Source organism: Panicum hallii, chromosome 7, assembly GCF_002211085.1.
Source record: "Panicum hallii strain FIL2 chromosome 7, PHallii_v3.1, whole genome shotgun sequence".
Classification (NCBI taxonomy): domain Eukaryota; kingdom Viridiplantae; phylum Streptophyta; class Magnoliopsida; order Poales; family Poaceae; genus Panicum; species Panicum hallii.
In genome coordinates, this window is record NC_038048.1 from 46853583 (window position 1) to 46867319 (window position 13737).

At 47.9% G+C, this 13737-nt stretch overlaps 1 protein-coding gene across 1 annotated transcript; it reads right to left on the reverse strand.

Annotated features, from left to right (window-relative positions):
• Window positions 1-362: 362 nt before the first annotated feature.
• Window positions 363-8680, reverse strand: LOC112899555 (auxin response factor 12). The gene is made up of 16 exons (XM_025968061.1): window positions 8436-8680; window positions 8187-8350; window positions 7922-8031; window positions 7644-7742; window positions 7484-7540; window positions 7233-7388; window positions 7047-7131; window positions 6192-6282; window positions 5946-6110; window positions 5745-5867; window positions 5474-5549; window positions 4866-5013; window positions 3085-4076; window positions 2825-3015; window positions 1480-1599; window positions 363-730 (listed from the first exon to the last, which is right to left on the reverse strand). The coding sequence occupies exons 2-15, from the start codon at window positions 8245-8247 to the stop codon at window positions 1503-1505; spliced, it is 2451 nt and encodes an 816-aa protein (XP_025823846.1). The 5' UTR covers window positions 8248-8350; window positions 8436-8680; the 3' UTR covers window positions 363-730; window positions 1480-1502.
• Window positions 8681-13737: the final 5057 nt, after the last annotated feature.

The window sequence follows — 13737 nt, forward strand, 5'->3', positions numbered from 1 at the left end:
GGACTCCAGGGCTTTGCCTGGGTGTTGAGCCTGCCCAAGCGGAAGTTTGCTACTGGGGTTGACGCAGAATTCCATTACTCCTGAACAGGCGAATGAGGGCAGCAAGGAGACCCGCCATGGCGAGACGAAGACCATCCGGATAACGGCAGTCCATCAAATCGTCGCCACAATCAGTCACGACTCACGAGTCACGAGCTGTATATGCGAGCACCGCCACGTCCCCGTGGGGACTCACAACCATCGCCACATTGCAATGCGGTAGTAAAAAACTAACTGCATTTCTGCGGTGAAATATAGTTTCAGAGAACATCTGAAACGCCCACAGCAATCTTGTACCCCAGCAGAAACAGAACAGCACTACAAAATTAAAACAATCCTCCAGCATTCAAATTATTGCAGTTCATCGTCGAACCGAGGAATCCTCAAATACATAACTTACGAATCACGATACAGTTTCAACTAAGGATTTAGTCCAAAGATTTGATGCGACACGAGCGCTGTGCGAGCAACAAACCAACTAGGATACAGTTACTGATACTGATTCCTAAGTGGAACTTACAAGATATCAGTCCAGAGTATCGGTGGCCTGCACCAGATACAGATAAACGGGGAGTTCTGAAGACGCGCATGGTGGACATGCAAGAGATGACACGGGCGAGCATGCGAGCACAGCTGAGCAGACTGTCACGAGCAGGAGTGCTACCGTGTGCCGCAGATTCGTCATGCGAGCCTGTAAATGTAACCCAAGTCAAAATGTTGCATATTAGGAAATGCCCTGCAGCTAATGGAATGAAAAGTATAACTCAAATCTCTTATTCGAAGACAAGGACTAGAAAGCAAAACAAAATATTAGCTGAATATTAGGTTTTAGTTGTAAAAGACTTCTAGCCTGTTAGCTTTCATAGCAAAGCTGGGAACCATTCAAGTCTAAAAATTTCCTTGTGGCATGAAAACCAGTGGCTCAAAAATTTCATCATTTGCTTAGCTACCAGAAAACCAGTGGCTTGAAAATTTTGGGAAAACCCAGGGAGATATTAGTTATATACTTCATCATAATGGCTTTATCTGCTTTCTGCAACAAAAACAACAACTTTTTATAGCTATGCCAGAGGATTAAGGTTTAAGAATAGCACCTAAGGGCGCTTTCAGTGGCATTATGAATCTGCCAGAAACACTCATCCTTTCTTTAGTGATGCCACTCCGAAGATATTTTATACTAAACATCATGAAAGTCATCAAATAATTCAGTTAAGTCTCATGGTTTCCACGTTCAGGCTAACACTAAACAGGCTACTCCAGACAATCATTTAATAGGATAACTGTGTCATCCCTGCTTACAAGTATAACTTGTTGACATAATACACCAGAAATTATAATCAATCAAGCAAATATGACTGCACTAGTAAAAAAAAAAAGCATCCAACAAATTTTGAGAAGCAGACACAAGGACTAACGAAGTAACAGGATGGCATAAGTTACCAGAAAAGGCTCCATGTATCCATTTAAGATAGGTAGCGTGGATCGTTTCCTTGCTTTCCCATCTTATGCACATCCTCAGGTGAAAGTATCTTGATGTACCATACACTATTCACAAATGACCTGCATCAAACGAGCAAGCTCGGTCTCAGGATATTTATAAGCGGCATGCACAGTGACGCTGATACTAACCATGATTCAAGGTACATTCATCACTTTACATAAATCAGAAATATCTATATCACAAGTAAATTAGATCCTATTGAAGTTTCATAAATCAAGAACTATGAAGTCATCATTTTTTTTCTAAGTTAAATACATATGAAAGATGCATGGCAGAATGAAGCACTAGTTGAATACATATAAATGAAGATCTTTTTGGTATTAAATGGTCTGAAAATAGCGTTTGAGCCTATTCAAAATGCATGCTACAATAGATATCAATGAGAAGCGATTGAAGATGTTAATTCCAATGCAAACTATATCTTCCTAACAAAAAAAATCTAGTTATTTTATAACTGATGCAGTCTGCTAAGGAGTTTTCAATTTCTTATGTTGAATTATATGACTGTTCAAAGAAAAGAGTAGGCAAAACAATAGTATTGGTATATCTGATAGAAACACTATATGGACCCTCCACAGACTCTTTTTAAGGTAGACATGCTATATTTCTAGAAGTTTGAAATATCTAAAAGAAATGCACACGAGATTGGAACTTGTCACCATCAATATGCTAGTGCTGAGAAAATGCTGGTGGGTGCTTGAGCAAAAAAATGCCTGGAGCATATGAAGCCCAATATTTCCGAACTTAGTGTGTACACTATGACTGATTCATGAAACTGTAAAGTAACAAATATTATCCTATACGTTCAAGTTTGATAGTATATGGAGAAGACACATCTATTTATAACTTGTCCTGTTGACTTAATAAGCTTTGAACTGGTGGGCAGGAAACCAAAAATGGTGAAAGATAATCTATGACACAACTACCTTGGCTCTACGCCATTTCACACTTTTTTTTTGAAAAATGTGATAGACAAAGTAATAAAATTACATTGTGGCATTGTGTGGTATAGCTTAAATATGTTGATATGAGCAATTGTGGTTCTGCAGTTAGAATCATATAATCATGTTTAAAGTGTTACCTGTAGTGTACGTAAATCAGGTCTAATTATTGTCTTTTTATTTTATCATATACAGTAGCTCCAAATGCCAAAGAGCAAAGTAAGCAAGCTTAAACTATGCCATGCAATTTTCCAAATACATGGTAGAGAATATGACAATTCAAATGTGTATTACTACTTAAAAATCACAAATCGAAACTAAAATTCTAGTAATGGTTTCTTACTCCCACGGGTCGTCTCCAAGGAGAAGCACATCGTTCTCCCTGTCGACGAATACAAGCTGCCAGCCTGATCTATCAGGGTCGTCTAACTGACCCTTAATGCCGAACATCTGACCTAGTTCCTCTCTAAGTTCAGCATAGTTAGAGAACCGGGTGATGTCCAATGACCTCCCCACTGATCCTGACTTGTAAACCTGCATTTAATAAAATGGTTACATGACAAGGGACTTAAATTTGTTTTTAGTAGAGATAATTACACTCACCTTAACGAAGGTTCTAGTTGTTGGATCATTCTCTCCTGTATTTTGCAATAAACCAGAAGAGTCATCCAGACAACCGTACATCGGACTTTGCAGATATGTTGATCCAGAGGGGATCGCAGATATATTGTTATCCGCAACATTTGAAGTCAGATTAGGTACCATATTGTACAGTAGGGAGGAATTGTCAACTTGAGTAGTAAAAAGGGACTGGTTCTGCACATCACGGCCAACTTTGCTGTCAACAGAACCATCTTTGCTGGTGGGTGAGTTAAGCGAACCCGAGCCCCCAAAAGACATTGATTGTGAGCCCATAAACTTTTGCTTCCACGCCTGCTGCTGCTGCTGCTGCTGCTGCTCGCTAACTACTGGTTGGTTGAATCTAGACAAGTCCACACATTTCGAGCTTCCCTGAAGGAAGTTCGATTCCAACATGTTTTCGTTGCTGCTAGAGCTGATGTAGCTGGAAGAGTTCACATTAGGATCAGAGAAACCAAATTTTTCACGCAAATGGCTTGGTAGTGACGTTGGGCTAGGGAGAACCGCACTGCTAGGAACTTGATAAGGTTGATCCGATTGAATCTTCTGCTTCTGATCATTATGAGCATGCTGCATTTGCTGGAGTTGGTGGAGCTGCTGCTGGATAGCACTTGGGCTGAGCACAGACTGAATGTTTTGAGAATCAGGACTAACTAGTTGCTGTTGGCTCGCTTGCTGCATAATTTGTTGCTGCAACAGCGGATTGAGGTTGCACTGTTCCTGAGGGTACTGCATAGGCTGTTGAAGGTGTAGGAATTGCTGCTTCAGATAACCACCAGACTGGGAGGCAGCTGCGGCAGCAACCACTGCTTGATACTGATCGTGGTCGTTGCTAAGTAAGGATGGATGGAGTCGCTGTTGTCCCCAGGAACCTATACCAGGAGACTGGAAGTTCAAAGACTGAAAGCCTCCTTCACCAGCAACTCCTCTCAGCCACATCAAAGCATTGCTGTCATCTTAAGTGTAATATGACAATCAATAAAAACATATTGAGAATGAATAGCAAGGACAACAATGGCACAATTTGCGTAGATATAAATGGAGAGCTTCAGAAAAATAAGTGAAATAACATTGGTCTATCATGTCATGGGTGCTTCAATGCTGGGAATTTGGTATATATGCTTGGAAGATATCCACATTTCAATTGTATTACAGTTTTACTGCCAGTTTCCATCAAAGCAAGATGGAAAATAAGAAAACTTCAGTCACTGCATATGTCCCAGCTTACTTTGGCTTAGGTCAGCATCATGCCAAGTTTCCTGAACCAATTATAGGATATAAAAGCACCTAAACTAACTTTTCTCCCCAGTAGCTATGAACAGGCTTCAACTAAAGAACCTATTGCACTTACTGCAAGTTTTCTGCATATCAGCTGGCTTGAATCGGAAGCTCCAGTTACGAATACCTAACTTGCATTCATACTGGTCAAAACCCATTAGAATGTAAATGCTAAGAATGTCAAGTACATGTCATTTCTTGTCACATTTGTGTTAATTGTGCTTGTACTTTACAGTGAACTGAAAGCAGCCACACGAGCTGTGGCTACTGTGTAGGAGTATGTTTGAGTTTTGACCCCCTCCACCCCCCCCCCCACCCCAAAAAAAAAATGCTCACGCACACACCACAAAAAAAAGAACTTCCAGATCACTGGTGTGAGGTGACAGTGGCACTAATAGCAAAAAATACAGGAATAACTGATACTAGATTCAGAGTCATAGTAACAAGCATGAGTATCTGAAGTGTACCATGAAGAGCAGCAACTCCAGAATACCAAGGATGCTTAACTCGCAGTGGGAACAGGGATGGATACATTGGAAAGGTTGTTAATGGTTCAATTTCCCACAGAGAAACTCTAGGAGGCCTTTCTCCTGCTGTTGATTCATCCCAACCAACCTGTGTTATATCACTGACATGGTGAGTAGGGAAATACTTCACAGTATCACAATTTTAAGCCAGTCTGATGAAATGACAGGAGTAACCAAATATATAAGACGGTTATTATGAGATGAAGAACAGATGCTTTCTAATGGAAAAAAGAAAGAACAAATATTTCACTTGGGCAATTTAGCCTCTCACCAAAGAATGAAAAGATGGTCGGTATAAAACATCTGAAAGTTATAACAGCTGCGCGAATATTAGCTGAGAACTAGAAGAGCGGATAAGAAGAAAATGACAGCAAAATGTTAAACAGGATCCAAGAGTAAGATGCGACTTGTGAGTTTCATTCTTATTGCCAATGCGAAACAAGAATGACAAACCAGCATACAAAAAGAGTTCATAGATGGAACCGGCATGCAAAAAGAGTAAGAAGTACAAACTAACAAGAAAAATCAAGAAGAAGAAAAACTCTTACCTTTACTGATCTCCAATAGGAACTAGGCCAGCGCACTGGGTCCGCATCACTTACTTCTGTTATCGTCCCCATGTACCTGCAATTATTTATTGTCTTTGTTATGAGTTTCTTTCATAAACAATGAGCACGAAATTGTCAATATCATGGAAACACGATTCCATATGGTTTGAAAGCATGGCACCACCATGTAAAACGAAAGAAAAGTACTCTAGTTGCATGGAAAAATGTTTTTGCCAAGAATCAGAAGGAATATTTGGTATTGCTGCCTCACCTGCGGACACTAGATTCCTCGGTCTCAAACAACATCCTGAATCGCATCCCAACCGATATCCGGGTGTGGAAAACAGCCTTGATGTATTTTGAAAGGGGTATAACAAATTCTGATGGACTCGCCCTGCAAGCACATATTTCTGGTCAAGTGGAACATAGGAAACACATAACTCTCGTTTGCTAATCAAACAGTTCAAGTTACCTGGGATTATAGAAAATTGTGAAGCGGCTGTTTGTTGCAGCAGCATGAGCTGCTGCTGCAAGGAGGCCTATATGCATGCTGTCACTAGAAAGAACAGAAGAGGGCATTACAGTCTGTGGCCTGCTGGCACGTCTGATTCCAAGCAAAAGTTGGTTCTTCTCATTCCTAAATTAGTGGGCGAAGAGTAAGTCCTACTACTCATTAGAAACCTTTTCATAAGTTGTGGATTGAAACAATGGAACAAACCATATGAATAGCACGGAATCTCCAGCAACGAGTCTCTTAGCACTGACAAACACACTCCAGCCAGTAGTCAGCAGGTGTCTCTTGGGTTGGCCTGTGAAAAGAAGCATATTTAGTACAAAAGATAGCAACATTGATGTTAAATTATTCAACCTGTCAGCAACAAGTGTTAGTGCTGGCGACCCCATTTCACAATCAGTATAGTAGATGGGCCCTCATGCATGAATGTCACTAACACTAATAATCAAACTTTAGCATTTACAGGCACACAAAGTAAAGTATGCTCTGGACTGAGGAATCAACCACGAATAAACAAAACATTGTGGAACATAAGTGTTTCAAGACATAAGAAAAGAACCAACCGTGTGGTACATTTGTACTAGCCAGAAAAAAAAATGCACATCAGTACATCCAGAGGCCCATGTGCAATTTTCTAGCACCTAACTCCCACGGATAGTTCAGAAACATCTGAGGAAATATTCCTGTCAATTGTAAGTTGGGCAGCTTACATGTAATCTGGTACTGCACTATCCTGACGTGATAAAGCTAAAAGGGGTTTCGATAAACTATCCAAATTAATGTTTTCATCTTTGCAGTTTGCAGAGGTCCTTGATTGTACTAAACAATCGCATGGACAGATGGACTGGAGAGTTTCTTACCTTAAAAAATGCTTAGATAACAATGTGGAGAATTTATATTTTTCCAAGCACACTTGGAAATTTTTTGAAATATGTTTTTAATAAATAAAAAATAGAAAGAATAACAACTGATACCGCAACTGATTAAGGGTTTGAATTGAAAAAAGGAGAAAAATAGGTTATTAAGGAGCAAAAGCCTCGAGATTTTTTCTGAACTTGCCTCGGAAGATATGCCTGAACTTCCACTCCACATCATGAATATCCCGTGCAATAAGCTCCTGTGCTGGAGGCTGCTGTGTGAAATCCTACAAACCACACTATACCACCTGTTATTGGCAACAGCAAACCCAACAATCCATGCAGCTGAAGAAAAGGAACACCACCCCAGAATACACACTCATCACACCAGAGGGGGGAAGACGCGCTCCGCAGCACGACGGGGCACAGAGAACCCGCCATGCGTGCTGGTGTCGCTCGCCGTCAGCGTCTTGCAAAAGTAATTCGTAGGCTGCTTGCTCATGATCCCCATCTCTGCCGGCAGATAAGCATCGTTCTGCTCTTGCTGCATAGATAACACAGCCGAAACCATAAGAACTCGACAGAACTAGCAACCATCAGAAGAGCAGCACCTCGAACCATCAACCCCCGGTGACTTACTGGGTTCAGCGGCTGCAGCGTCATCTGCGCGTACACTTCATCAGTCTCCACATCCGCCTGCGTAAAAAGAATTTAGCTCAGCTTAGCATCCGCAGCTAGCAAGCTACAGCAGAGGAATCGCGGCATCTAAGAACGAAACTTGAGGGAGAAAATCGCGCACATGCATTGTGACATCATGGAGCTGGCAGATCAGCTGCGGCGGCAGGTTGGGGTAGTTGGGGATGTGCCCGTCCACCTCCTTGTTCGTCGACGCTGCCACCTTCACAGGCGCTGACACGCATTAGCTAGCCCGAAACACAAGCGAGCGATCGTTCAAAGCAACCGCGCGCCCCAACGCGGCAACTCGGTGAGGCAAAACAACCAACACCTTGCACGCAAGGCGACGCCAGGTGGCAACCCGGCAACGCCGAGCGAGACCGGGACGGCACGGGGGCTCACCTGCTCGCTGTGGCCCTGCGGGAAGTAGACGACGCGTGTGCCGACGGTGGGGAGGCAGACGAGCGGGCCGGCGCACGCGTGCCACAGCTCCGAGTTGAGGCACTTCTTCTCTGCACACACATACACACACAGCAGCGCGCGCACAAGCGGCCACGGAAGCAGTTAGCGAAACGAATCGATTCCGACCGAGAGTAGCAGGAACCAACCAACCAAAGCGCACGGAAGCAGCGAGCGAGAAACCTAGGAAGGAGTCGTCGGCACCCACCTTCCTCCGGCGGCGCCGCGGGCGGCGGCTGCCCGATGCTGGCCGCCGACGACGAGCTCATCCTCCCGCGTCCACCGGAACCGGAACCTACTCTACACCCTCGCGAATCCGCCCGGAACCCCCATCACGCTCCCGCCTAGCCGCCTCCTCAAATCGGCCGCATTCTGCAACAAAGCCAAGCCTCCGCGTGAGGAGCCGTCCGGCGGTGGCGAGCCCGCGCCGACACGGAGGGGGTGCGGGGACGCCTACCTCGTCAGCTCACCCGAGCTCGGAGATCGCCATGGTGTGTGGGGAGAGAGGGAAAGGGTGGGGCTGCGAGGTGGGAGAGAGAGAGGGGGGGGGCTTGGGAATGATTAGGTTTGGGGCATTTAAGCGAGCGAGCGAGAGAGGGGAGGGGGAGCAGCGTGTGTGCGTGCGCAGCGCAGCGCAGTAGTAGTGCGGCCGGCGAGCGAGTTCGCCACAGTGCAGCGCGGAGTGGAGTGGCTGCTGCGGCTCGCCCCTGCGCCCAGTTTTGAATAAAGCGGAGGAGAGAGAATGAGATAGAAGGGGGGAGAGAGAGAGAGATAAAAAAGAAAGCTGGAAAGCGAGTCGTAGGAGTAGTAGCATTAAAAAAGCCGTATTTTATGGGCTCATGTAAGCGGCTGTCGGGGGCGGGGGTTTGCTTGTTTCTCTGCGCTGCACCACCCAGTGACCCAACCCAACCCTCCCCCCTCGATGGATGGATGGGTGGATGGACGGACGGATTGACTGGTCACTGGCGCCGCGTGTGGGCCAACTCTGTTGCCTGCCAGTGCCCGGCTCCTGCCATGCCATGGGTTTGCCTGCCTGCCTGCCCTTGTGCGCGATGATCAGCTGCTAGCTTCTACTATACGTGTTTGTCCAGTTTTGCCCTCCAGATTCTACTTCTAGCTAGGCGCCCCTGCCCTAAATCTAGTTTACTTGGGAATTTGCATGGGTTTCAGGGTTTAATTGACCCTCTCCTCCTAGCACTAGCATGCATGGTCCGATTTCAGGCAGGCATTTCGTTTCCTCCTTTGATCCCCTCCTTGCCTGGTGGCGCGCCGATCGATGGAGCAGGATCTCGTGAGACTTTCTTGGCACACTATAATCTGCGTGGTTTGCCTAAGAAGACTCGCCGCGGCGCGCGCTAAAGCGGCAACCTGACCCACCGCGTTTTCCCTTCTTCCATCACCCCACCCCACCATGCAAAATATCTCGTAGCCCACCCTGCTTTTCTTCTGTGATCCAGCAGCCTACCCCGACTCGGCTAGCTCGTCCAACCTCTCAAGCCCAGCAAGTCGGCCGCCTCCCGTCCAGGCCCGTAGGTTCCGGAAATACCAGCGACGTGGAAGCCCTAGTACTCCTCCCTACGTCTTGCTCGATCGCGAAGAATTGGTGGTGACCGGCTCCCCCCGCGGCACACGGTCGCGGTCGCGCTGCCTCCATACCTCGCGTCACCTGCCGCGACCGACCGGAACGCGCCCGCGCCTCGGTGCGGCGCGGCGGCACCTGCCACGGCCCCGCCCCGGTTCGGACACCAGCCACGCATCGCGGGGCTTGCTAGCTAGCTACGTGACGGCACACGGGGCCATTAAAAAACGGAGACGGGAGAAAAAGGGTACGGAGCAGTCTTGTCACATCAACTTATTGGTGTGCGCGGCAGGCATGCCCGTCGTACCGTGACGTGACCGGTCCGAGCATGGGACGCAACAGAAAAGAAAGAAAAAACGCTGGAACCGATTTTTTTTAGCGTGCGCGCGTGTGTCGCTGCATGCGTCCCCTCCGAACTCTGATTTTTTTTCGAAAAAGAAGGAAAAGGTTTGGGGGATGACAAGCGTGGACGACATGGAAAACACGTTTGACTCGTACATGACGTGACGTGCCAGAGGAGGGAGGAGAGGGGAGCAGGGATATTCTCCCGCCACGCTTTCACCTTTTACTCCGGCTGCTGCACGCTGTGAAACCTGTGGCGCCTCCACGATACTTGACGTACGTGCGTCCTCGGAATTACCAGTAGCGGTCAACTATACGTGCGACCGGCTACGTGCTACGGCATGTTGCGTCATTGCGTGCACCTGCATTTCATGAAGCCGACGACGGCGACGTAAATCTGTCTCCTCCTGACAAAACCGCCTAGTAAACTACATACTAGTGACACTAAAGTCGGATTATCATGACAGGAAATGCTTGCAATCCACTCGTACACCCTCACTGGAACAAGATATTCTGATTATAAATATTTATGTAACAATATATATAACTGCCCTAGCTTGATATTTTGCGACCTTTGGATTTCAACGACCTCTATATTTCCACGTCAACAGCTGATCTAGGCATCTAGCTTTATAATAGTCCCTATAACACTGTGCTAAACCACTGTGCCCGAACAGTAGCAGGGAAGCAAACGCCCTGCGTCGCGTCCCAATCATGCATGCCGTCCACATTAAGAGCGTCAGCGTCCCCATCCCTGTAGCTGGATGCCGAGGCTAATGCAAGGTTTGTTGTGGTTAGTTTAAGGCTCCAAACAAAACATATCCCAAGATCTTGGTGACGGTGCTAATGGAGTGCAACTTTCTAGCTAGCTTTGGAAAGGAAATATGCGCCCTAAAAAAAGGCTCGGCACAAGTGGGGCTCATGATGTGCGTGAAGCTCCAAACCGGTAATAAAGCCCAAGGCACGCCGCCCCCGGGCGGCCCTCGTAATCTCCCTACAGTTTACCGGGGGGAAAAGGAGAGAAATCCAAAGGGGAAAAGGATCTTCCTTCATGTGCTCCCAACGCCAAACGAGAGGTGGCCGTGCCATCCGTACACCTGCTTTTGACCGCGCCACATCCCGTGGGGCGGCAGACAGTTTATTAGCTGGGCGCCCAGATCGAGCATGGCACTTTCTATTTTACCATGGTTTAATTTATTGGGGTAGATCGATCTCGCGTACTTGCCCGGCCTATTAAAGAGCTGCTGCCCCAGCTGAAAAGTACAAAGTCAGGGTAAATCATATATATATATATATATAAAAATTTTATTTTTGTTTAACAATTGAAAACAAAATCCAGATGCATGCACCTCAGCCCTGATGCTATCGCAGCTGACCAACTGCTATCCTACCACTACGCCCCACCTCGTCACGCTTTTGTCACCACCTCTTGCGTGCTCCATGACCCCGGCTCCTAGGGTAGAGCTATCAATATAATCAAATATAGAGGTGATATTTATATAATGCATGAAAAATAGTAATTCTTCAACCAATTTTAACATACATAAAGAGCGCAAATCAAGAGGCAGCTGTAACTCAATATCTACCTCTCCTCCCCCCCGGACGCTACGTTTTGCCTTCAACTCCGGTTGCCCAGAGGGCTATCTTTTCACAACAATGGCGGGCAGCACCTCCACCGCCTATCAATGAAACCTTTGAGGTGATCCTTCTATAATTCCGGGCATCGAGATAAGCAATAATTCGCTGCGCTTAACCCTCGTTCCAATTTAAAATTATAGTATAAACTTCGGTGTCTATATGGCTAAGTAAGATCGATACCTGTACATATTTTATTGGGAAAAGTAGAACAAGTGTCATTTTATTTTGTTAGGCAGATTAAAGTCGGGGTCAAGTAGTATCCTAAGACACGGAGCATGCATGGAAGCATCATGAGTCCACCAGCACTCATCCAGCAAGGTGTCTTGCGCCTGTTCCCCCGGCGCCGTGCGCCCATGCATGGCCCCTGTCCCGCTAGACCACACACGGCGGACAGGATCCACGCACGACTTGAAAGATCAGATCCAACCGCCCCCTTTTTTCCATCGCGTCCGTTTGCTGAGCTGAGCTCGCGCGCTCGACAATATGCCGAGACATGTTTGGAACAGCTTTACGAGTTCCTCGCTGTTCTATCTAGTCGGCGAGGCCACCACACCACTGGTGCCAATTTTTTGGGTGCACGCAAGCAACAGTGTACGTGAGGAGGAAACAGTTGACGACCATGCATCCACCTGCGTGCGGTCCGCCGCGCCGTACGCCCATGACGAGATGTCTGATCTGACGACGACCGACCGAGCATGTCCGTCTCGTCTCGTGATATCCGAGGTATGGGCCGGCGCATGCATACGTGTGCCGCGGCAACAAGCATCCGTGTGTTCCTCCTCATGTTGTGCCTGCCTGGCTGCCTCGCCGTCGTCTCAGGATCGATGCTCCCGTACGTGCATGTCTCGTACATTCACCGTATGGCTAGCTGGTGGCCGTACGTGAAAGCTGCTGGTGCTCCGATCCGGATGGGTCGGGGAGCTTCTGGTCTGGCGAATCATAGCAGGTTGTGGAGGCTGCGGCGGCGTCGTCCACGGCGCGCCGGCGCCGCCCGGGCGGGCGCCACCGCCAGCACGACACGAGAACACCACCGGCTTTGGCTTTTCGAGGCGGAACGGAGCTAGCTAGCGCGGCGGTGGAGAGGAACAGCGCCCGGGCCCGTGCGCTGCGCCAAAAGCTGGCGGGGGCTCTCCCTGCTGCCTGGCCGGGCCGGCCTGCCCGGCCGTGTCCGTCGCTCTCTGCCGACGACCACCGTGCGGCCGGGTCCGCTCCCCGCCTGCGCCGCGGCCGAGGGCCCCCCGCGCGCCCGCGAGGTGCGTGCCGTGCCGTAACACGCCCGCGACTGCGACTCTGCTAGACAGCGAGAGCGTGTGTGTGTTCAGCCGTTCTCGAGTGAGGACGGCGGACGACGACGCGCGCGCTAGCTGATACCACCGCGCGCGCGCGTGCATGCGTTCCGCGCGCCACGGCGTCTGCCGGCACCGCGGCACTGTCGCGGGCAACAGTCGGGGGCTCGGGCCGGCACGCAGCAGGGCGGGCGCCACGTACTGTAGACGGTTGGCTGGCAGGCAGAGCTGCGGGTGCTGGCTGGCTTCTGTTCTGCGTGCCCGCGCCGCGCGTGGGCCGGCCGGGCCTCAGTCCGAGGCTGAGTCCAGCGGTGGCGGGAGATATCTCCCCGCCATGTCAGCTCCCACCCTCACTCTTACTTCACTCTCACCTCACCCCTCCAATGCATAGGTGTCAGCTCTCATCCTCACTCTTACTTCACTCTCACCCCATCCCTCCAATGCATAGGTGTCAGCTCTCACTTCTCTCTTCTCCACGTCAGTTTTTCTTTTCCAGATTTAATTATTTCACTCTCTTTTGTTCGCGTACGCAAAATAATTCAATAAACTAATTTTATTCAACTAAAAAAATACCGATTACATCATAATTAAAAAAGAAAATTACATCGCAATTAAAAATAGCAACAATACATAATAATTAAAAGAAAATTCTAATCCTTCTCCGAATCCTCATCTAGTCCAAGCTCTTTTTCCACCATCTTGACGGCCTTGAAATGAGTACGTTTTTCTGCTTCATCCATATCCGTAGTTGATCAGGACTTCATTATGTTCCATTGCTTGAATAGTTTAGCCTTCACTAAGCCGGAGGTGCAGCAGGGGGGAATAATGCCTGGAGTTGCGGTGAAGAATTGACATCGGAGCGGCGATGCATCACAGAAGACTCATCTTGGGGAGATGCTTGTGACCCGTCGGAC

Excerpts from the sequence above, each read along its gene's own strand:
- LOC112899555 (XM_025968061.1), bottom strand. The coding sequence starts at position 8,247 with ATGAGCTCGTCGTCGGCGGCCAGCATCGGGCAGCCGCCGCCCGCGGCG. Across the intron at positions 6,111-6,191 it reads GATTCCGTGCTATTCATATG|GAATGAGAAGAACCAACTTT; the intron begins GTTTGTTCCATT and ends CCACTAATTTAG. Across the intron at positions 5,014-5,473 it reads CCTATTGGAGATCAGTAAAG|GTTGGTTGGGATGAATCAAC; the intron begins GTAAGAGTTTTT and ends GATATAACACAG.